The sequence below is a fragment of the Stenella coeruleoalba genome, assembly GCF_951394435.1.
Source record: "Stenella coeruleoalba genome assembly, chromosome: 10".
NCBI lineage: Eukaryota > Metazoa > Chordata > Mammalia > Artiodactyla > Delphinidae > Stenella > Stenella coeruleoalba.
In genome coordinates this window covers 66,711,292-66,733,647 of record NC_137156.1, presented here as the reverse complement: position 1 = coordinate 66,733,647, position 22,356 = coordinate 66,711,292, and the positions used below count along the sequence as shown (strand labels likewise).

General features: G+C 41.8%; 1 protein-coding gene and 1 pseudogene across 5 annotated transcripts in view; both read left to right on the top strand.

The window, feature by feature from the left end:
- Positions 1-22,356, top strand: part of IP6K1 (inositol hexakisphosphate kinase 1) — a 74,406-nt gene that overhangs the window by 37,066 nt on the left and 14,984 nt on the right. For 2 of the 4 annotated variants that reach the window (XM_079932983.1, XM_079932984.1), the window contains exon 2: positions 15,283-15,633. The exons of 1 other annotated variant lie outside the window; for it this stretch is intronic. In XM_079932983.1, the coding sequence (XP_079789109.1) occupies positions 15,411-15,633 (223 nt within the window). In that variant the 5' untranslated portion in view covers positions 15,283-15,410. Of the gene's footprint in view, positions 1-15,282; positions 15,634-15,861; positions 16,048-22,356 lie in introns of those variants that run through there. One more of the 4 variants, XM_079932985.1, reaches the window with a different exon arrangement.
- Positions 17,179-22,164, top strand: LOC307192256 (aminoacyl tRNA synthase complex-interacting multifunctional protein 2-like; annotated as a pseudogene). Its single transcript has one exon. The product of its transcript is annotated as an aminoacyl tRNA synthase complex-interacting multifunctional protein 2-like (transcript).

Genomic DNA, 22,356 nt, shown 5'->3' with positions numbered 1-22,356 from the left:
ATGTCTAAACAATCCTTCCTCTTCTCTGAGGATAAACAAAATAGATACCTTTAAGCTTTTTCCCCCTTCTCCTTTTTTCAAACCTCCCAGATTGCTCTAGGCCTTTGCACATATTTCTGATTTCTAGGTGAGGGATGTCCCAGTCCCTGGTAGATTGGAAGGGCAGGCTCAGGTTGGCAGCCATACTTACCTCAAGAATGATGCCTATATTTCTGTCTTCCTTAAAGGAGAGGTTTGTGAGCATCTGCTTGAAACAGTCCTTAGGGGTGAAGGAAGGAGGATTGTTCTCTTTCACCCTCATAAATATACCTAATCTATATCAGTACCTACAGTCTCATACGTAAAAGCACTAATCGACCTGAATTTCGGAAAGCATTAGGTTCCCTTGATTTTATATGCTTCAGAGAACAAACATGCTTTCATGTTAGTTTTCAGCTGTAGTTTTGGGTTTTTCTGTCCTTGAATTTGAGAGTATTTCAGTATCTTTTCCTGTTAGAGTCCATATTAGCTTATTATTTCTGAAATAGTTAGAAATTAGTTTTCATAAAGTCCAGAGCTATGCAACCAGAGCTTTATGTGTTGTTCTTTTCTGTTAGAGTGACTTATCAGTCCATTGTGTTCTTTTCAGTTACGAGTGATTTTGCTGTTTTTCCCTTGGATTGTATTGGAGAGTAAAAAACAAATGAAAGATACATTATTGCCAACATTTTACTTAGCATTCCTGTCTTATCAAGTTTAAATTACTTTTAAAAGACTAAGTAGGACTTTCTGGTAGCGCAGTGGTTAAGAATCCTCCTGCCAATGCAGGGGACACGGGTTTGAGCCCTGGTCTGGGAAGATCCCATGTGTTGCGGAGCCGCTAAGCCCCGTACTCCACAACTACTGAGGATGTACTCTGGAGCCCGCGAGCCACAACTGTTGTGGCACACGGGCTCAGTAGTTGTGGATCGCGGGTTCTAGAGCGCAGGCTCAGTAGTTGTGGTGATTGGGCTTAGGCGGCTCCACGGCAAGTGAGATCTTCTCAGACCAGGTCTCAAACCTGTGTCCCCTGCATTGACAGGAGGATTCTTAACCACTGTGCCACCAGGGAAGCCCTCATATGCTTTTTTAAGGGCGTGATACTTTGTCATTATGCTTTTAGTGCTTAAGTGGGTATATTTAATTTTAGAAGAGGTAGTAGAAATACTGGATTTTTAAACCAGTTTCAATGAAAATTTGAGGAAATTTGCAAATATACCTTGTTCAATGTGAAGGTACTAAGTATGCTTCTCTTTACAAAAAGGTTGTATATCAAACCCAAGTGGTTAATCTCAGGCTATAAAAATACATCGGCAACAGAATTTCCAATTCTTTTTTCTTTTTTTTGGCCGCACCACGCAGCATGTGGGATCTTAGTTCCCCGATCAGGGATCAAACCCCTGTCCCCTGCATTGGAAGCGCGGAGTCTTCCGCTGGACCGCCAGGGACGTCCCAGAATTTCTACTTCTAACCAAGCTCCTTAGAGTGCATGTCTGCTGGTCTGCATTTTGAGTGTGTGTCTGTGCTTGCCCGATTAACAAAGTAGGTGACCAGGTATTGTCTTTCTCTTGCTGTGAAGACAGTGCTTTCCTAGTTCTTAAAATAGTTTGGACCTCATTCACCACCATATCTGATTGCAATTTCTCTTTCTTTGCCAGTGCTTTTATTCATTGCCACTTTCTAGCTTTGCTGTGTTGTTGAATTAAAACAAACAAAACTTATATCTCCTAAATTTGGTTCAAGTTCTTTGATGTGGTTTATTCTTTATAATTGAGATTATCTGTATGTTTGCCTGATTTTTTTGCCCCTTGTTTCTCTTTTGTATCATTAATGAAAATGATCTAATCATCCTCCCTCATAAGATGATTCTTTTTTCCTTCCATATCTAGTTTAGTTTCTGTTGTTGTCATTCTTATCCAGGTACATTTAAACATCTTTTTCTTTCATATATCAACTCTTTTTCGAGTCAAAACACAGAATTTTGCGTTCTTTTTATTTCTTTGGTTTGGAATTCTATCCTTTGGTCAACATACTTCTCTGTAAAGGCACGTTAACTCTTTGTTCTGGGTTTGGTAGCCCTAGGTTAGAAGTCTGTAAACTTTTCTGATTTACAATCCTAATAGTAAAAAAAAAAAAAAAAAAAAGACCTTGTCCTGTCATAAACATTTTTCATATGTTGTATACTTACCCTACTGTACACATCTGTTATATAATCATATACATACATTCATTTATTCAGCTGTTTTTATTGTGTGGCTGCCACATGCCAGACACTGCTCCAGGCAGTTTGGATAAAATATAGTGAAAAAACAAAGAGCCTTTCCTTCATGGAGTTGACATCATAATAATAATAAACCACAGACATTATCAATAAATAAAATATATAACATGTCAGAAGGGGATAAGTGCCATGAAAAAAAGAAAAAGTAGAGCAGATTAAGGGGGATGGAACATCCAGGCGGGTTTGCAGTTTAAACTTAGGGAGGTTAGGGTAGACCTAATTGAGAGAGACATTTGGGCACAGACTTTTGTTTTGGCTGCGTTGGGTCTTCATTGCTGCGCACGGGCTTTCTCTAGTGGTGAGTGGGGGTCTTCACTGCGGTGCACAGGCTTCTCATTGCGGTGGCTTCTCTTGTTGTGGAGCACGGGCTCTAGGCGTGCAGGCTTCAGTAGTTGTGGCACGTGGGCTCAGCAGTTGTGGCTTGCGGGCTCTAGAGCTCAGGCTCAGTAGTTGTGGTGCATGGGCTTAGTTGCTTCACAGCATGTGGGATCTTCCCGGACCAGGGCTCGAAACCCTGTCCCCTGAATTGGTAGGTGGATTCTTAACCACTGCACTACCAGGGAAGTCCTGAGCCAAGATTTTTGAAGGACGTAAGGGAGTTAGCCACTTGGATATCTGGGGGAAGAATGGTCCAGACAGAAGGAATGGCTGGTGCAAAGACCCTAAAGTAGGAATATTCCTGTATGTCTAGCCAGTATGACTCAGAGTGAGGTAATAAGCAAAGGGGAAAGGGGTAGGAATCAGATAAGAGAGAAAATGGGGGTGGGGAGGAATGCAGATCTTATAGGTTATGGCAAGGTGTTGGGTGAGATGGGAGCCATTGCAGGATTTTGAACAGAGAAGTCACATGCTCTGACTGTCAGTTTAACAGAGTCACTGACTGCTGTGTTGAGAACAGATTGCAGGAAGGCCATGATAGAAGCTGGATACCAGTTGGTGATCACACCAGGTGGTAGCATTAGAGATGGTAAGAAGTAGTTGGATCTGGATTTGTTCTGAAGATAGACTCGGTAGGATTACATGACACCCTACTGATATCATGGGGTTTGAGAGAAAAAGAGGAATCAAGAATGCCTGTCAGGATTTTTGTGAGAACAGCTGTGAAAATGGAGCTGGGGATGGGTAAGACTGCAGGTGGAGAGGTTTTTTGGGGGTGGGGGGAAATGAGTTCTGTCAGCAGTGTTAAATTTAAACTTCCTAGATCAAATAGGCAGTTGGATATATGAATTTGGTGTTCAAGAAAGAGGACTGAACTGAAAGTGTAGCTAGACAAAAGAGAACCAAAGACTGAGCCCCGAGGCCTCCAGCGTTAGGCTGGGAAGAAGAGAAAGAACCAGCAAAGTAGATTGAGTAACAGGAAGATGAGGGGAGTGTGGTGCTTGAAGGCCAAGTGAAGAAAACAAATCAAGGAGTTCTAATATTTTTTTCCCATTTCCAGGGGACTGTGATGGTATTCATACTCCACTTTGGGAACCATTGCTAGTATGTTCTTCTCCTGTCATGTGCTGTGTATTGACATCAGGCTTTTAGCACTGTGAAGACTTTTTGTTTTATTTAATGAAATATAAGTTCAGGGAATAATACAATACTAGTGTACTGGGCACATAGATTAAAAAATGTTAACATTTTACCATATTTGTTTCAGACTTTTTAAAAAGAAATTAAAAATTATTAAAAGAGCTGAAGTTCCCTTTTCTTCCTAGATACCAGTCCCCTCCTTTCCTTTCCTCCTGTAAAGTTGATGCACATTCTTCCATTCCATATCATTGTTGTCGTTAATACATATGTGTGTCCATAAATTCATGTATAATACTGTTTTATGTATTAAAAATTTACAGTGATGGCATACTAGAAATATTTCCAAACATGCTTTTCCAATTTGTTTTGAAATGTATTCATCTTGACATATGTAGATTATTAATTCAGTACTATACAGTTTATGAATATACCCATTCATTTATCCATTCGCCCATTGATGAACATTTAAATCGTTTCCCATTTTTCTGTTATAACAATGCTGCAGTGAACATCCTTGAACCTGCCATCTTGGGTACGTGCTGGGTTGTGGAGAGTACAGATCTTTGGTTTTGTGTTACCATAATCAGAATAGGAGAGGAGCCATTTCTCCCCGGTTTGCCAGTGCTTGGTATGTTCACACTTTGTATTTTTTGCTGATCTTACAGAACTGAAATGGTTTCCTGTTTAAATTTGCATTCCTCTGGTATTTGTGAAGGGGGGCATCTTATCACATGTTTATTAGCCATTTGAGTGTTTTCTTTTTTTCCATTTTCTTTTTTTTCCCCACTTTTATTTCTAGGAGCTCTTCATATATTGTTTACTAATATTGCTAATTATAAATATTGCAAATATCATTTCTTTGTCTGACTTTTATCTTCACTTATGATTCTCTTATACAGAAAATAATTTTATTGTGGCTGGTGGTAGGAAGGGGGGATTGCAAGTGGGTATGAGGGATCTTTTGGAGTGATAGAAATATTTTAAAATTGGGTTGTGGGAATTGTTGTACAACTCTGTAAATTTACTAAAAATAATTGCATTGTACACTTAAGTGAATTTTATGGTTTGTAGATTATACTTCAATAAAAGCTTTTAAAATTAAAAAAATATTTAATGGCATCTTATCAGTGTTTCCTGTTGTGGTTTGTGTGTTTTATGTCTTATGGAATTTTACTTAATCTATTGTCAAAAGGCATTTAAATTTTGTATTTATTGCCTTCAAGTTTTATTTTGCACATTTATATGTTGGGAATTTATTTTGGATTATTGTTGGAGGTAGGGATAGAATTTTATCTGTATGTAGCCTGTTTATGACATAGATCATCTTTTTCAATTGAATAATGGGTATTTAAATATTTAATATTATTTAAATTAAATATTACTTCAGGCACACACACACACACACTCCCATGTGTGTTCCTAAGATCTCTTTGGTTCTCTTTGCAAAATATACTCTTTTTTTTTTTTTTTTTTTTTTGCGTTACGTGGGCCTCTCACTGTTGTGGCCTCTCCCATTGCGGAGCACAGGCTCCGGACGCACAGGCTCAGCGGCCATGGCTCACGGGCCTAGCCACTCCGCGGCATGTGGGATCTTCCTGGACTGGGGCATGAACCCGTGTCCCGTGCATCGGCAGGCGGACTCTCAACCACTGCACCACCAGGGAAGCCCTACTCTTTCTTAATTGCTATAATTTCATAAAGAGCTTTGCTATTGGGGAGGGCAAGTCATCTTTCATTACTCTTTTTTTAAATTAATATCATATTACTATTTATAGATTTATCCATTTTAGAACTAACCTATACATCTTATCACAGAAGGTAAGAATTTAACTTTTTTTTTTTTTTAAAGAAGATGTTGGGGGTAGGAGTTTATTAGTTTATTTATATATTTTTGTTGTGTTGGGTCTTCGTTTCTGTGCGAGGGCTTTCTCTAGTTGTGGCAAGCGGGGGCCACTCTTCATCGCGGTGCACGGGCCTCTCACTATCGCGGCTTCTCCCGTTGCGGAGCACAAGCTCCAGATGCGCAGGCTCAGTAGTTGTGGCTCACGGGCCCAGTCGCTCTGTGGCATGTGGGATCCTCCCAGACCAGGGCTCGAACCCGTGTCCCCTGCATTAGCAGGCAGACTCCCAACCACTGCACCACCAGGGAAGCCCCACTCTTTTTTTTTTTTTAAGTTTTTTTAAAAAATAAGTTTCAACATTTTTAAAAAATATTTATTTATTTTTTTGGCTGCCTCGGGTCTTAGTTGCGACACCAGGATCTTTCATTGAGAGCTCGTGGGCTCTTCGTTGTGGCTCCGGGCTTTTCTCTAGTTGTGGCGTGCAGGTTTACTCTTTAGTTGTGGCACGTGGGCTCTCTCGTTGAGGCACGTGAGTTCAGTAGTTGTGACGCACGGGCTTAGTTGCCTCGCGGCATGTGGGATCTTAGTTCCCTCACCAGAGATTGAACCTGTGTCCCCTGCATTGGAAGGCGGATTCTTTACCACTGGACTACCAGGGAAGTCCCTTTCATTTCTCTTTGACATTGCTGTCTAGCTACATTACTTGGTCTTTACTCCTCCATATGAATATAAAGTCAGCTTGTCAAGTTTGTCAGAAAACTCTCTTGGAATTTTTATTGAAATTGCATTACGTTTCAATATCGAGCCCCCCCCACATGAATATGGTGTATTTATGTCTTCTTTTAGGTCCTTCAGTCAAGTTTTATTTGTCATAATTTTTAAAGATTCATATGTACTTTATGTAGTTTTGGTTGCCGTTGTAAATGGGATATATTTAAACAGTTTTCATTTTGTAATTGTTTTTTGCTAGTATAGGAGACTACTATTCATTTTTTTTTCCTTTTTATTAAGTCCTGACTTATAGTAAAGCTATACACAGCTCAGTGGATATGTATAGTACTCATCTTTGTCACCTCTACCTTCGTGCCCCTTCTCAATTAGTATTTTCCCAGAGAAACCACTGTTGTGGTCTTCATAATTTTGAATTTCATATAAATAGAATCACACCACATGGCCTCTTTTGTGTCTAGATTCTTTCTTGCTACATCACACCCGTGAGATTCATCTGTGTTGTGTTTAGCAGTAGTTGGTTCTTTTTCATTTTTCTGTAGTATTCCACTGTATGAATATACCACAATTCACCCATTTTAATTTTTTTACAGAATTAAATATCCCATTTATTAATTTATAAGCCATAATAACACCTGACAGTCATTTTACCTAACCAACAGCTTTTGCTTTGAAAAAGGAAAACAAATTAATATATAAATTTCAGCAATATCAGAAACTTTATTTTACTTGAATTAGAACATGATTCATTTCGGAGTTCAATTATATGTTCAAGGAGTTAGTAACTATAACCAGAAAGTCAACCTAACTTTTGTTAACTAGTGTCTTTAAAGTGCAAATTTATTTTCATTTCTTGCTGTACACCAGTGGAAAAAATTCAATTTCAGAATCTCAGCAAGTTCTTCTTAAAAATAGCCTCCTTCCCATTTTATGCAGTGAAATGTGGAACCAAGTTTTTTAAAGAAAATGAAGGACAAACAAATATAGACTTCTGTAGCTGGTGGTATACAAATTCATAGGCAGAGCAGTGGAACTCCATGACCTCTGGGGGAGCAGTCCATTCATAAGCTGACAAAATTTTAACCATTTTAATATAAACTTCCAATGATCTAAAATAACTGATTCAAACAAACTACATTATTTCCTCTCTGAACATCAGTCACCAGGATATATGGAGGGAATTGCTGCTACTTAAGCCCCTCTTACTCCAGCATCCACATTTGTGAAGAATGTCTGCTGCTCCTTTTCCTCAGGTATTTAGACCTCTGCTCTGCTCCTGAGGCTGGTGACAGTGTTGAATAAAATGCAGCTATTACTGAAAACCCCACAAGCTAAGCCAGTGGTCCTTTCATTTGCGCACAGTCTTTTTTTTTTTAAATAAATAAATAAATTTATTTATATATGGCTGCGTTGGGTCTTTGTTGCTGCACGTGGGCTTTCTCTAGTTGTGGCGAGTAGGAGCTACTCTTCGTTGCGGTGTGCGGGCTTCTCATTGCGGTGGCTTCTCTTGTGCAATGTGGGCTCTTCCCGGCCAAGGGCTCGAACCCGTGTCCCCTGCATTGGCAGGTGGATTCTTAACCACTGCACCACTAGGGAAGTCCTGGGTCATACAATTTTAATCACCACATGATTTTGCCAAACGTTCCAAATCCTAGCTTGGTGCTATACTTTTCCTGCCTCCCCTAGAACCTGATTCAGACCCCAGTGCAAACAACCCAGTAAGAATAGACATGGTAGTCAGAACACAGTGGTCTTGTCTACTCTAATGCATAATATTAAATAATATTCTTGATTAATTTCCATTATTCAAGGTTGTGTTAATCAGATAGGAGCTTTACTATTAAATACTGAAATGTATCATGTTTCCACAATGGGAATTTTCTTATTTTTAAATATTTTAAAGTAAAATAATTTTCAATCCAATACACACAATGCTACAAACTATTTCCATAGAAAAGGGCAGTTTCCTTTTCACAAAAACAAGATTTCCTCACCAAATATTCTATCTAGTCATGGCAGAAATGGTGAAGTCTCATCAGAAAAAGAGTGAACAGGTACTCTTGCAGCAGCACTTAAAACACTGATTCTGATTTCTGCTCTAGACTGAATGTTTGTGTCCCTCACAAATTCATATGTTGAAACCTAATTTCCAATGTGATGGTGTTTGGAAGTGGGACCTTTAGGGCTGATTAGGTCATGAGGGTGGAGCCCTCATGAATGGAATTAGTGCCCTTATAAAAGAGGCCCCAGAGAGCCCTTTCATCCCTTCTACCATGTGAGGACACAGTTACTCATCGAACATCAAACCTGCCATTGCCTTGGTGTTGAACTTCCCAGCCTCTGGAACAGTGAGAAACAAATTTCTGTTGTTTATAGGCCACCTAGTCTATTGTATTCTATTACAGTAGCCCAGACGGATTAAGACAGTTTCCTAAGGATTCTTGTCAAAACCCTAAGAATGTAACTCCTTGTAATTACTTCCTTTCAGTACTCCGTAATGCCCCCAAAATGAGAAATACCCTATTTATGCCAAGGACAAAAAGGTGTAGAGAGAGGAAGGAAAATAGTACATTTCCCTTCAACCCTGAATCCGGGCAAATGCCACTTCAGATTTTCATGTCAAAGAATTAGGCTGTAGGAATTAAATACTAATTGCAATTGCTTTTCACTTCTGCATGTTTGTCAGTCACAGAAAAGGGCCATTGGGATGACTGGGGAAAGTGGGAGCCTCTTTGTGTCCTGGAGATGCTTTTAATAAATGCCAGCTTTCTGCTGGTCTTAGAAACTGGGATAGCAGCTCACAAGTTCCTCCACACTGTATGGTTCCTGGGTCTGTCTGAGTAGTGGAATTAAAGTGGCTCTTTTGTGGGACTTCCCTGGTCTGAGAAGTGAAATTAAAGTGGCTATTTTGTGGGACTCCCTGGGACTTCCAGTGGTTAAGACACCACGCTTCCACTGCAGGGGGCACGGGTTCGATCCCTGGTTGGGGAACTAAGATCCCGCATGCCACGCAGCATGGCCAAAAAATAGGGGGAAAAAAGTGGCTAATTTGTAATTTTCAAGCACTATTCTTCATTCCTTTCCTTGACACCCAGGAAACCAATGCTTGCCAGCATAGAGGTCTGTATCTGTAGGAGTTCCACCTTTCCAGAGAAAATTCTTTATGTTACCTGGGAAGTAGACAAGACAGGTAACTTGGAAACATATTTACATGGGAACACATCTACACAGAAAAGTGAAACTTGGCCATGATTTCTGTAGTGATGCAGATCTAAGATGCCACATAGGGAAAAAGAGTACCATTTATAAAGTTTTCCCCAGGGAAAACCTTTGGAGTTTTGTTTACAAAACCAAACCAAACCAAAAACATATTCTGGTAGGGAGTTTTTTTTTTGGTTTGTTTTTAGTTTAAAAACTAACAGTGAGGGCTTCCCTGGTGGTGCAGTGGTTGAGAGTCCGCCTGCCGTTGCAGGGTTCACGGGTTCGTGACCCGGTCCGGGAAGATCCCACATGCCGCACAGCGGCTGGGCCCGTGGGCCATAGCCGCTGGGCCTGCGCGTCCGGAGCCCGTGCTCCGCAACGGGAGAGGCCACAACGGTGAGAGGCCTGCGTACCGCAAAAACAAAAAAAAAAAAAAAAAGAAAAAACTAACAGTGAAACCCATGGCAGTGAAACCAGAGTCCCTCATGATTGCTGTTATGTGATATTTTTGATACTTTGTAGCTTTTAAAGAATTCACAAGTTTTTCTTTTTTTTATATATTTTTGTTTTTATATATTTTCTTTATTTCGAAAATTTTTTAAAATTTTTATTTATTTTTGGCTGCGTTGGGTCTTGTTGCTGCGTGTGGACTTTCTCTAGTTGCGGCGAGCAGGGGCTACTCTGTTGTGCACAGGCTTTTCATTGCATTGGCTTCTCTTGTTGTGGAGCACAGGCTCTAGGTGCGCGGGCTCAGTAGTTGTGGCTCGTGGGCTCTAGAGCGCAGGCTCAGAGTTGTGGCGCATGGGCTTAGTGGCTCCGCGGCATGTGGGATCTTCCTGGACCACGGCTTGAACCCATGTCCCCTGCATTCGCTGGCAGATTCTTAACCACTGCCCCACCAGGGAAGTCCCTTCTTTATTTTTTTTGGCTGCGTCAGGTCTTATTGCAGCATGTGGGATCTTTTCGTTGCAGCCCGTGGGCTTCTCTCCAGTTGTGGTGCGTCGGCTTCTCTCTAGTTGTGGCGTGTGGGTTTTCTCTCTCTAGTTGTGGCGCGTGGGTTTCAGAGTGCCTGGGCTCTGTAGTTTGCGGCACACAGCCTCTCCGGTTGAGGCGCGCGAACCCAGTAGTTGTGGTGCATGGGCTTAGTTCCCCTGCGGCATGTGGGACCTTAGTTCCCCAGCCCGGGGTTGAACCCACGTCCCCTGCGTTGGAAGGCGTATTCTTTACCACTGGACCACCAGGGAAGTCCCCACAAGTTTTTCTTTATGCTAGTAGTTTCTTAAGTCTAGAAAAGACTGCAGAAGCTATTGACATCTTGAATGGCATAAACTACTTGAAATCAGGTCAATGTATTTGCAGAGCACAGTCTGCAAAATCTTTGAGAATTAATTACACTCTGGGAAATATGATTTATTGACTACATGGTATTTAGATCCGTTTGTAAAAAAAAAAAATAATGAGCAGTAAGGTCCTGAAGTGGCAAGAGTATCAATTTCTTTTATGGTCTGCCTCCTGTTGAAGCATAGTAGAATCAGTTCTAAACTAATTATTTGGATATTTGGACAGGTTCATTTCTACGTATGAGAGAATGAATTTTCTGTTGGTCAGGTTCTTTTTTAGTATCTTGGTACCAGCGCTATGGACCAGACATAATTCACATTCTCTGACTTCAGGGACACTTTAAAGATTATAGAGCAACATTTTTCATTTTGGGGCTTATGGAGAATATGCCCTTTGTCATTAGTGAAAAGAGCTTGTTCTTCATTTGTTGGAAGTTTCCTTATTGTCATCAGAAAACAGTTAGTGACCTCTTTATGTGCAAAGTGTATTAACTGGAGATCTGGGGATTTTGATGCAACTATTTCTGTCCTTTCATTTATGATGGTTTTGACTGCAAGTGACAGAACATCCTAATGTGACTGGCTTAAAGCATAAAGGGAAATTTATTTTTGTTACATAACAGGATATCCAGTACTTTAGTGACAGCCTCATGGGCCCTGATTTTTATTTCCTGTTCTGTATGCTCAGCATGTTGGCCTTGTCTTAGGCAAGTATCTTTTAGAGTTACAAGGTGGCTGCAGTAGTCTCCGATATCACGTGCAGACAGAATAATATCCTGAGGAAGAGGAGGTACCCCTCTCTCGTGTTAAGAGCAAGGTATCTTTTCCCAGAGAATCCCTGGCCAACTTCTCATCTCATTGGGAAGAAGAGAGTCACATGCTTTTTCCTAAATAAGCTCGTAAGAACTGAGGTACTGTTCAAGATTCTCCCTGAGCTAGAATGGAATTTCACATTCCCTTGAGGTTTGGCTGCCTGAACAAGATTGGGACTCTATTAGGAAAGGAATAGTGGAGACAGACACCATCGTCCATAGCCCTCTCAGTCCACGGTTTTTACAGCAGGCCTTGGTGGACACCAGACTTCAGGAACGACCTCTGATTGTTTATCAAGAAGAGTCAGAGCTTTTGCTATTTCCAGAACTTTCAAGGCTGGGCGGTAGGTGAGTCAAGCCCAAGCCCTTCACCTACGTCGGCATATCCCACAGGGTTGGCAGTGGGCATGTCTTCATGAGGAAACTTGAAGTTTCTTCCTTCAAGTGACATACAAGTCTCCACACCTTGTAGGCCAGGGCTTTACAGAGGTTGAGAGAGTTCTGGGCACTTCCATTTTTTCAGGTTCCCAGTTTATTTAAAAAGAAACGCCAAATCAGAGCTATAGAAATGTGGTATATTTTACATGTTTACTTCTAAGAAAATATTTCAAACACAAAAACAGTACCATGATTTTATGTAGACATCAAGGGGAAACAAAATATCAAAAGTCTACATCTGACTGGAGATTGAACTTCTTCCTTTCAGTCCTGTGGGGGCTGCAGAGGATGCCACGGATCTCTCAGAGTCCAGGGAATGGCCCTAATGTCCAGCTCTTCTGGGGCACTTGGCACTGTTGACCCCTCTCCTAAACCAGATACCCACTGACCCAGGCTAGAAAGTCTGGCACCTTCTTGGTATCCCATCTGTGGTCAGAGGCAATCCCAGGGTGAAGAGGAGCCAGGGCAGGAGCCGATTGACATTGCTAGCTAGAGTCCACTGCCACAGTGGGCACCTCTAGGAACCCTGAGATAAGCCTTCCGCAATTGCTTCCTGCCCCCACTTTCTGCCCTAAGCACTGCCACTGTGCTTTCATATTTTATTTTCATATCGTTGTGCTTTTACTCACTGTGGTCCTCTTCCTGGAATTATTTTAATTCATTCTAACAAACCTCATTTTGAGTACTGCCGTGTGCCAGGAAATGCCTTGGATCCTAGATGGAGTTAAGAGAGAATGGTTTGGTGGTGGTGACAGATGACAAAATAGATGACAGTACAGTGATTTATTGCTGCCTTAGAGTTGGCACAGGGTGCCGTAGGAGTCGCAGAGGTGTACGTCGAACTCTTGTTTCTTTTTTTTTTTTTTTTTTTTTTTTTTTTTTTTTTTAGAGTCCAAAATACGTTTTATTTTGTTGCCTTCCATATATCATGCTTTCCGACATACTAGTTAAATTATTTATGCCAATTCCAATCATAGTATGGTTTCCTTGGTTTCATGCTTTTTATTTTTTTTTTTTTATTTTATTTTATTTTTTTTTTTATTAACATCTTTATTGGGGTATAATTACTTTACAATGGTGTGTTAGTTTCTGCTTTATAACAAAGTGAATCAGTTATACATATACATAAGTTCCCATATCTCTTCCCTCTTGCGTCTCCCTCCCTCCCACCCTCCCTATCCCACCCCTCCAGGCTGTCACAGAGCACCGAGCCAATATCCCCGTGCCATGCGGCTGCTTCCCTCTAGCTATCTACCTTACTACGTTTGTTAGTGTGTATATGTCCATGACTCTCTCTCGCTCCGTCACAGCTCACCCTTCCCCCTCCCCATAACCTCAAGTCCGTTCTCTAGGAGGTCTGCGTCTTCGAACTCTTGTTTCAAGAGAATGGAGTCTCAGAAAACTCCCTGGGGCAGGGAGTTGCCTTATCCTGAAGGAGGACTAAAAAATGAATAGTTTTAAAGTGGTGCTGATCTGTTTGTGGGAGCGGGAATGGAGAATAATTTATTTTTGTTGATAGTGGTGAAATAGAACATAGTTTCCTGGGCAGCTTTGGATTAAGAAAATTTTGCAGTTTTGCAACAGTGTTCTTGTATAGCTCATTTTGCCCATAATTATGAGGTTCAGAAAAAAAAATAGTTTATTATATCTTGCAGATAAAAGCATATTTCTGCTCTATATTTTCTTTTTCTTTTTTAGTCTTGATCTTTCAGATGTTGTCTTGCCTACTACATTCCTTTTTACTTTTTTAAAAATGTTTTTGAAGTGTAGTTTATTTACAATGTTGTGTTAATTTCTTCTGTACAGCCAAGTGACCCAGTTATACATATATATATATATATATGTTCTTTTTCATATTCTTTTCCATTATGGTTTATCACAGGATATTGAATATAGTGCCCTGTGCTGTACAATAAGACCTTGTTTATCTGTTCTATATATGATAGTTTGCCTCTGCTATCCCAAACTCCCAATCCTTCCCTCCCCCACCCCCGCTACCTACTACATTCCTAGTTTTTAAAATATATTCAGTATTAAGTTGCCCACTATATTAACTTTCTTGAGAGAAGACTGACATTAAAAGGAGGTTATTTAAGTACAAAGAGCTTTTCTTTGTCCTTAGAGTCAAACAGAAAGGGAAGCTCTGTGGTGCTAGACATGGTCATAAATTGATGGCCATAAATTTAGAGTAGAAGAAATATGAAGCCTGAATTCCTTTCAGAAAAACAAAACATTTTTTAAAACTATTTATTTATTTATTTTGGCTGTGCCAGGTCATATTTGTGGCACGTGGGATCTTCGTTGTGGCATGTTTTTTCGTTGCGGCATGCAGGATCTTTTTGTTGTGGCATGAGGGCTCTTAGTTGCGGCCTGCAGACATCTTAGTTGCGGCACGTGGTCTTCTTAGTTCTGGCATGTGAACTCTTAGTTGCGGCATGCATGTGGGATCTAGTTCCCCCACCAGGGATCAAACCCAGGCCCCCTGCATTGGGAGCACGGAATCTTACCCACTGACCACCAGGGAAGTCCCAAAACAAAACCTTTTTTTGCTTCTGCAACTCAGGAAGGAATGGCTTTCCCTGTCTGGTCCTTGGCACCTTCAGCAGAAAAGTTGGGAATCTAGAGTGACCTGATTTCTCAGGCAAAAACCCTTCCTTTGAGTCAGGGAGAGACCCTTACCAGTACTGAGTATTGTGAGAAATCCAAACAGAGTGAGTTGGTGTTGCTTTCTGTTTTTTTCTTGAGCTCTTAACTGAATGTGAAGTGAACAGGGATAGTTGCCTTCCTGATGGCTATAACATACTGTAGCTCTAAAATCAAATCCTTTAGAGAACTTAGAAGGGATCTGAGAACTAGGAAAGGAAGAGAATATGGGCTTCTGTGCATAAAAAGACGGATGGAAGAGACCAAAATTACATCATTCAACAAAAATTGACTCAGCTACCTCTCATGCATCAGGCAGTGTTGTACTTACTGGGGAACACATAGCAGGGAACAAGACAGAATCCCTGTTTTTCCTCAGGAGTGGATATTCTGTGAACTCCAGGGAAACTGTGGCTTGCCTGGTGTTTTGATTCCCTCTTTTCCTCTCTTCCCTCTGTTAGGAGAGAAGAATAAGCTGAACAGACTCTGACCGTTGGTTTTCAGCTCGCCAGGATCTTCTACCTAGCTCTCCTTTCGTGGCTCATGTGCTGCATCCTCTGCTCTCAGTGTGCAACTGGCCCCCAACGCAATGTGTGTTTGTCAAACCATGGAAGTGGGGCAGTATGGCAAGAACGCAAGTCGGGCCGGAGACCGGGGAGTCCTCCTGGAGCCCTTCATCCACCAGGTGGGCGGACACAGCAGCATGATGCGCTACGACGACCACACTGTGTGCAAGCCCCTCATCTCCCGGGAGCAGCGCTTCTACGAGTCCCTCCCTCCCGAAATGAAGGAGTTCACCCCTGAGTACAAAGGTCAGTCACTGGCCAGTTTGGAGACGGCAGCAGCTTATAGGCCCTCAGCTCAGTTTTCCTTGTTCTGATGGCCATGTGGTGTGATTGTAGGTCTCTGTTGTCTCAAAGCAGCAGAGTCACTTTGTTAAGCAAAATTTGAAGCTGAAACCATCAGCAAGGTCTTTAGATCTTGAAAATTGAATTCATTGATAGGTAAACCTGAGAAGAATTCACAGCATTAAGTCCCATTGGTGAAGAGCATGCTGTTGTCAAGGAGGTTTCCCTGTTTGCTGGAATGGTCTAGGAGAGAAGGGGCAGCACTTATCTGGTCCCAGAGGAGGAAGAACTGGATGCTTTCCAGGCTAAGGCGATGAGACAGCTGGCGAGGAGGCTCTGTGGAGCTTGTGTATGTATGTGCTGGGGGATGAATTGATGGTAAGAAATCTACAGAAGGATTGGGGCCTGGAGGGTCCTAACTTTTAAAGGAAAAATAATCTGTTTTAAAATGTAAATTAACTTTATAGACTAGAACCCCGTGAATATATACCAGAATTTAAGGTACTTGATTTTCAAATCTGATTTTTGTCACTATGTTTATATATTTTTATGATTGCCCCTCACGTGTAAGTTATGTTTTTTGTGTTCTGTTTTTTGTTTTGTTTTGGCTGTGCCACATGGCTTGCGGGATCTTAGTTCCCTGACCGGGAATTGAACCCGGACCACTGAAGTAAAAACACCAAGTTCTAATCACTGGACCGCCAGGGAATTCCCTGTGTTCTGTTTTTTTTCTTAATTTATTTATCCAATTTATTTATTTTTGGTTGCATTGGTTCTTTGTTGCTGTGCGCGGGCTTTCTCTAGTTGCAGCGAGCAGAGGCTACTCTTCGTTGCAGTGCGTGGGCTTCTCATTGTGGTGGCTTCTCTTGTTGCTGAGCACGGGTTCTAGGTGCATGGGCTTCAGTAGTTGTGGTGTGTGGGCTTCAGTAGTTGTGGCTCGAGGGTTCTAGAGCGCAGGCTCAGTAGTTGTGGCGCATAGGCTTAGTTGCTCCCTGGCATGTAGGATCCTCTAGGACCAGGGCTCGAACCTGTGTCCCCCGTGTTGGCCAAGCGGATTCTAAACCACTGTGCCACCAGGGAAGCCGCTCTGTTCTGTTTTTTAACTTTTCCAAAGCAGTATGAATTCAGTCATGTTTGTATCATCCTTTACTTGGGGGATCCTCGATTTAGAAAAACCAATCCATATTGGTATTGACTTTTGTTTCCTTAAATCTTTAATTGTGGTGAAATATACATAACATAAACATTTTTAAAATTATTTATTTTTGGCTGCGTTGGGTCTTCGTTGCTGTGCGCAGGTTTTCTCTAGCTGCGGTGAGCGGGGGCTACTCTTTGTTGCGTTGCGCAGGCTTCGCATTGCGGTGGCTTCTCTTGTTGCGGAGCACGGGCTCTAGGTGTACAGTCTTCAGTAGTTGTAGTGTGCGGACTCTAGATGGCAGGCTCAGTAGTTGTGGCGCACGGGCTTAGTTGCTCCGCAGCATGTGGAATCGTCCTGGACCAGGGCTCGAACCTGTGTCCCCTGCATTGGCAGGTGGATTCTTAACCACTGCACCATCAGGGAAGTCCACGTAACATAAAGTTTAACCTTTTTTTTTTAAGTGGACACACCTTGTCTTTTTTTTTAATTGAAGTATAATTGATTTATGATGTTTGTTCATTTCTGCTGTACAGCAAAATTTACCATTTTTAAGTGTATAATTTAGTGGCATTAAATGCATTCACAGTGCTATATACCATTACTATTATCTATTTCCAGAACTTTTACATCATCACAAAATCTCTATACCCATTAAATAACTCCCCATTTCCCTCTCACCTCCCCTGGTACCCCCTAATCTACTTTCTGTCTCTACAGATTTGCCTATTGTAGATATTTCATACAAGTGGAATCATGTAACGTTTCTCCTTTTGGGTCTGGCTTATTTCACTTAGGATAATGTTTTCAAGGTTCATCCACCTTGTAGCATGTGTCAGAACTTCATTTGTTTTTATGGCTGAATACTATTCCAGTGTAAATATATGCCACATTTTGTTTATCCTTTCATCTGTTGATGGACACTTGGGTTGTTTCCACCTTTTGCCTATTGTGAATAATGCTTCTGTGAGTATTTATCTGAGTCTCTGTTTCCAATTCTTTTGAGTATATAGGAGTGGAATTGCTGAATCATATGGTAATTCTGTGTTTAACTTTTCTGAGGAACTGTCAAACTGTTTTCCATAGTGGCTGTACCATTTGACATTCTTACCAACAGTGTTCCTGTTTCTCCACATCCTTACAAACCCTTGTTTTCCATTAAAAAAAAAATTATAGCCACCTTAGTAGGTGTGAAGTGGTGTCTCATTGTTTTGATATGCATTTTCTTAATGATTAATGAATGATGTTGATGTGCCATTGGCCATTTGTGTATCTTCTCTGGAGAAATGTCTGTTCAAGTCCTTTGTGCAGTTTTGAATTGTATGGTTTGTTATTATTTTCAAAACAGAATCAGAATAATATCAAATTTGGAGGAATAAATATTCTAAGGCTGCAAAATGAGAGAGAAGCCAGAATCACACACACTGCTGTCTCTAAGTGGCTAAGAAACAACAGTTATAAATGCTTTATAAATGTAGCTTTAGCCACCTACTTATCCACACTCAACACATCCATGGCCAAATCTTCTGCTATAAATATGCCAAAACCAGAAAGAGAACTACAAGCCCTGTTAGCTCATGGAGTTCTTCTGATGCTCAGGGAAAAAAAAAAACACTTAAAATGGAGTTGAGCCCCTGGCTCCAAAGAAATGTTTTCTAAATCACAACCACCAGAATTGGGACAGGTTAGAATTTCAAGGTGCCACCCAGGGAAGGATTGTCAGTCATATATTGGTTCAGTTTTTCCCCCAACCTTCTCTCAGACTGGGGAACAGAAGTCTTTAAAAGCCATAGCAAATCCTTAGTATCTACCTGATTTTTTTTTCCTCAGGCTGCATTTTCACTAGGGAAGAATAAATACACTTTCTCAAAAATACAACTAAACTAAAATTGATCTCTTCTTTTTAAGTCAAATGAAGTCCAGTTTATTCAGAGAAAATGGAAGATATGATGGGTCCAATTCATGTATTTCAAAGACTGATACTATAGGGTTTTTACCTTTTTTTGTTTTGTTTTTGGCTGTACCACGTGGCATGTGGGATCTTGGTTCCCTGATCAGGGATCAAACCCATGCCACCTGCAGTGGAAGCATGGAATCTTAACCACAAGACCGCCAGGGAAGTCATTTCCTTTTTATTTTGAAATAAATTTAAAATGACAGAAAAGTTGCGAAAATAATAAGAGTTCCTCTAATGGTCCCATGATACTGATGTACCAAGTAAAGCCCTGTCATTGTGTGGCTCACCTCTCTGTGTAGATGCACGTACTGGCTCCCCAGTATGCATGGCGGGACCATCAGCCCCGTGCTAGATGCAGGAAGAGTCTTCAACCTCTTGAGTTCCGCCAAGATACTTTATTTTTTCCACCAAGGTGATATTCTAAAGTATCTCTATGAATTGAAAGTTGTAGTCGATGGTCTCTCCAAGATGATTCAGATGCCAGATGTGGATTTGGATATTACCAACATAATCCAAGCTGATGAACCCACTGCTTTAGCTACCAATGCATTGGGCTTAAATTCAGTGTTTGGAAGAGACTACAGGGCACTGAAAGACATCTTGATCAACACAAACCCAGCCACCCCTCCCTTCCCCTCTCTCTGCTTGTGTTGCACTGGCTGCTCTGTGACCACTAGAGTCTCTCTCTACTGTTCACACACATTCAGTAGTCAAGAGCACGCTAGAAAACCTTCTTAAGTGCTGGGTTTTACTCTTAATTTGGAAGAATGTGCTAAAGACTCAGATGAAGTTCAGTATCCAAATGATGTATCCCATTGAAGGAGAAGGGAACATGCACATTTTCTGTTTGGCCAGAAGCATAATGCTGTAAGTTTAACCCTTATAGATAGCTGGGTAGATAGAGCTATTTTTCAGCTAGAAGAGGGAAGCCAGTGTGTTCTGCTCCATGAATTCAGCTTTTGGGAAGAGCTCCTGGCTTCTTGGGAATGAACTCACTGTGGCAGAAATTGTGCTGTGGTCTGTTCTCCAGCAGACAGGAGGCTGCAGTGTGATGGTGCCAGCCAACGTGCAGAAGTGGATGAGGACCTGTAAAAACCTGGCCCTTTTTAACACTGCCCTTAAGTTCCTTAAGTGAATTTCAGTACCTGATTTTAAAGGGTTTAGATTTTAAGTATGATGCTGTTTCATGCCGATTGTTACTAAAGGGACTTATACTAAAATCAGAGTCTTTACTTAGGCTGGTAGTCTAGTATCAATAAGCAAAAGCATCATTAAAAATATATATAACCATAGTATAATTTATAATTACCAAAGCCAGGAAAGGAACATTGGTATAATACTATTAACTAATACGTACATTTTATTCAAATTTTGGCTGTCTTTCCACTTATAAATTTATTTATTTTTGGCTGCATTGGGTCTTTGTTGCTGCGCACGGGCTTTCTCTAGTTGTGGCGAGTGGGGGCTACTCTTGGTTGCGGTGCGCGGGCTTCTCATTGCGGTGGCTTCTCTTGTTGTGGAGCATGGGCTGTAGGTGCGCAGGCTTCAGTAGTGTGGCACGTGGGCTCAGCAGTTGTGTTCATGGGCTCTAGAGTACAGGCTCAGTAGTTGTAGCACATGGGCTTAGTTGCTCTGCGGCATGTGGGATCTTCCTGGACCAGGGCTTGAACACATGTCCCCAGCATTGGCAGGCGGATTCTTAACCACTGTGCCACCAGGGAAGCCCCCCTCTTTTTAAAAAATATTTATTTATTTATGTTTGGCTGCATTGGGTCTTATTAGTTGCAGCACGTGGGATCTTTGTTGTGGCACATGGACTTCTCTCTAGTTGTGGCGCACGGGCTCCAGAGCACGTGGGCTCTATAGTCATGGCACGTGGGCTCTCTAGTTGTAGAGAGTTGGGCTCAGTAGTTGTGGCATGTGTACTTAGTTGCCCTGCGGCATGTGGGATCCTAGTTCCCCAACCAGGGATCAAACCTGTGTCCCCTGCATTGGAAGGTGGGTACTTAATCATTGGACCACCAGGGAAGTCCTGACCTCAACACTTTTGAAGAGTACTAGTAGTTATTTTGTAGACTGTCCCTAAATTTGGATTTGTCTTATCTTTCCTCAGAATTAGATTGAGGTTGTATATTGGGTTGGCCAGAAAGTTCATACAGGTTTTTGTAAGATGTCACAGGAAAACCCCAACGAACTTTCTGGCCAACCTAATATTTTGGGGCGATAGAAATGATCCTGTGTCCTCTTCAGTTCATCATGTCACAAAGTACATACCTTGTTACTAGTGATTTAACTTTTTTTTTTTAATTAATTTATTTATTTTTGGCTGTGTTGGGTCTTCATTGCTGCGTGCGGACTTTCTCTAGCTGCAGTGAGTGGGGGTACTCTTTGTGGTGGTACATGGGTGTCTCATTGCGGTGGCTTCCCTTGTTGCAGAGCACGGGCTCTAGGCACACAGGCTTCAGTAGTTGTGGCACATGGGCTCAGTAGTTGTGGCTCATGGGCTCTAGAGCACAGGCTCAGTAGTTGAGGTGCACAGGCTTAGTTGCTCCACGGCATGTGGGATCTTCCCAGACCAGGGCTTGAACCCGTGTCCCCTGCATTGGCAGGCAGGTTCTTAACCACTGCGCCAGCAGGGAAGCCCCCCCCATCATTTTTTTTTTTTTTTTTTTTTTTGCGGTATGTGGGCCTTTCACTGTTGTGGCCTCTCCAGTTGCAGAGCACAGTCATCCAGACGCGCAGGCTCAGCGGCCATGCCCCACGGGCCCAGCCGCTCCGCGGCATGTGGGATCCTCCCGGACCGGGGCACGAACCCGCGTCCCCTGCGTCGGCAGGCGGACTCCCAACCACCGCGCCACCAGGGAAGCCCCCCCCATCATTTTTGACTATTGCTTTACTTTCAGTTACTGCAAGATCTTCCAAGCTCATCTTGTATTTTTCCTGTCCCGATTCAGGAATCAAATACTTCTGCAACAACCTCTTCTTCCTTTTAGGAATGGTATTTAGAAAAACAAGATCTTGGTTCTAGATGTTCTGATTGCTACTGGAATATCTTTGCCTTTAGCCCCTTTGAACACACAGGTTTAGAAAATACATCTATTAAACTAACCCACAATTATTTATTTATTTATTTATTTCCAGAGGTACAGGTATTTTTAAAACTCAGCTAAGGAAAAATGCCAGTAATATTTTATATTTTGGCAGTAGGTTTGAAGAGGGATTTTCATTTATTTAGTATGACCAGCGGTAGTTACCAAGTGTTAACTTCTTTTTTGTTTTAATATTTTATTTCATTTCATTTCATTCCATTCCATTCTATTCCATTTCATTTCAATTTGTTGTGTCTTTGTTGCGCGTGCGGGCCTTCTCTACTTGCGGCCAGCAGGGGCTACTCTTTGTTGCAGTGCACGGGTTTCTCATATTGGTGGCCTCTCTTGTTGCGGAGCATGAGCTCTAGGCACGTGGGCTTCAGTAGTTGTGGCACATGGGCTCTGTAGTTGTGGCTCGCGGACTCTAGAGCTCAGGCTCAGCAGCTGTGGTGCACGGGCTTAGTTGCTCTGCGGCATATGGGATCTTCCCGGACCAGGGATCAAAC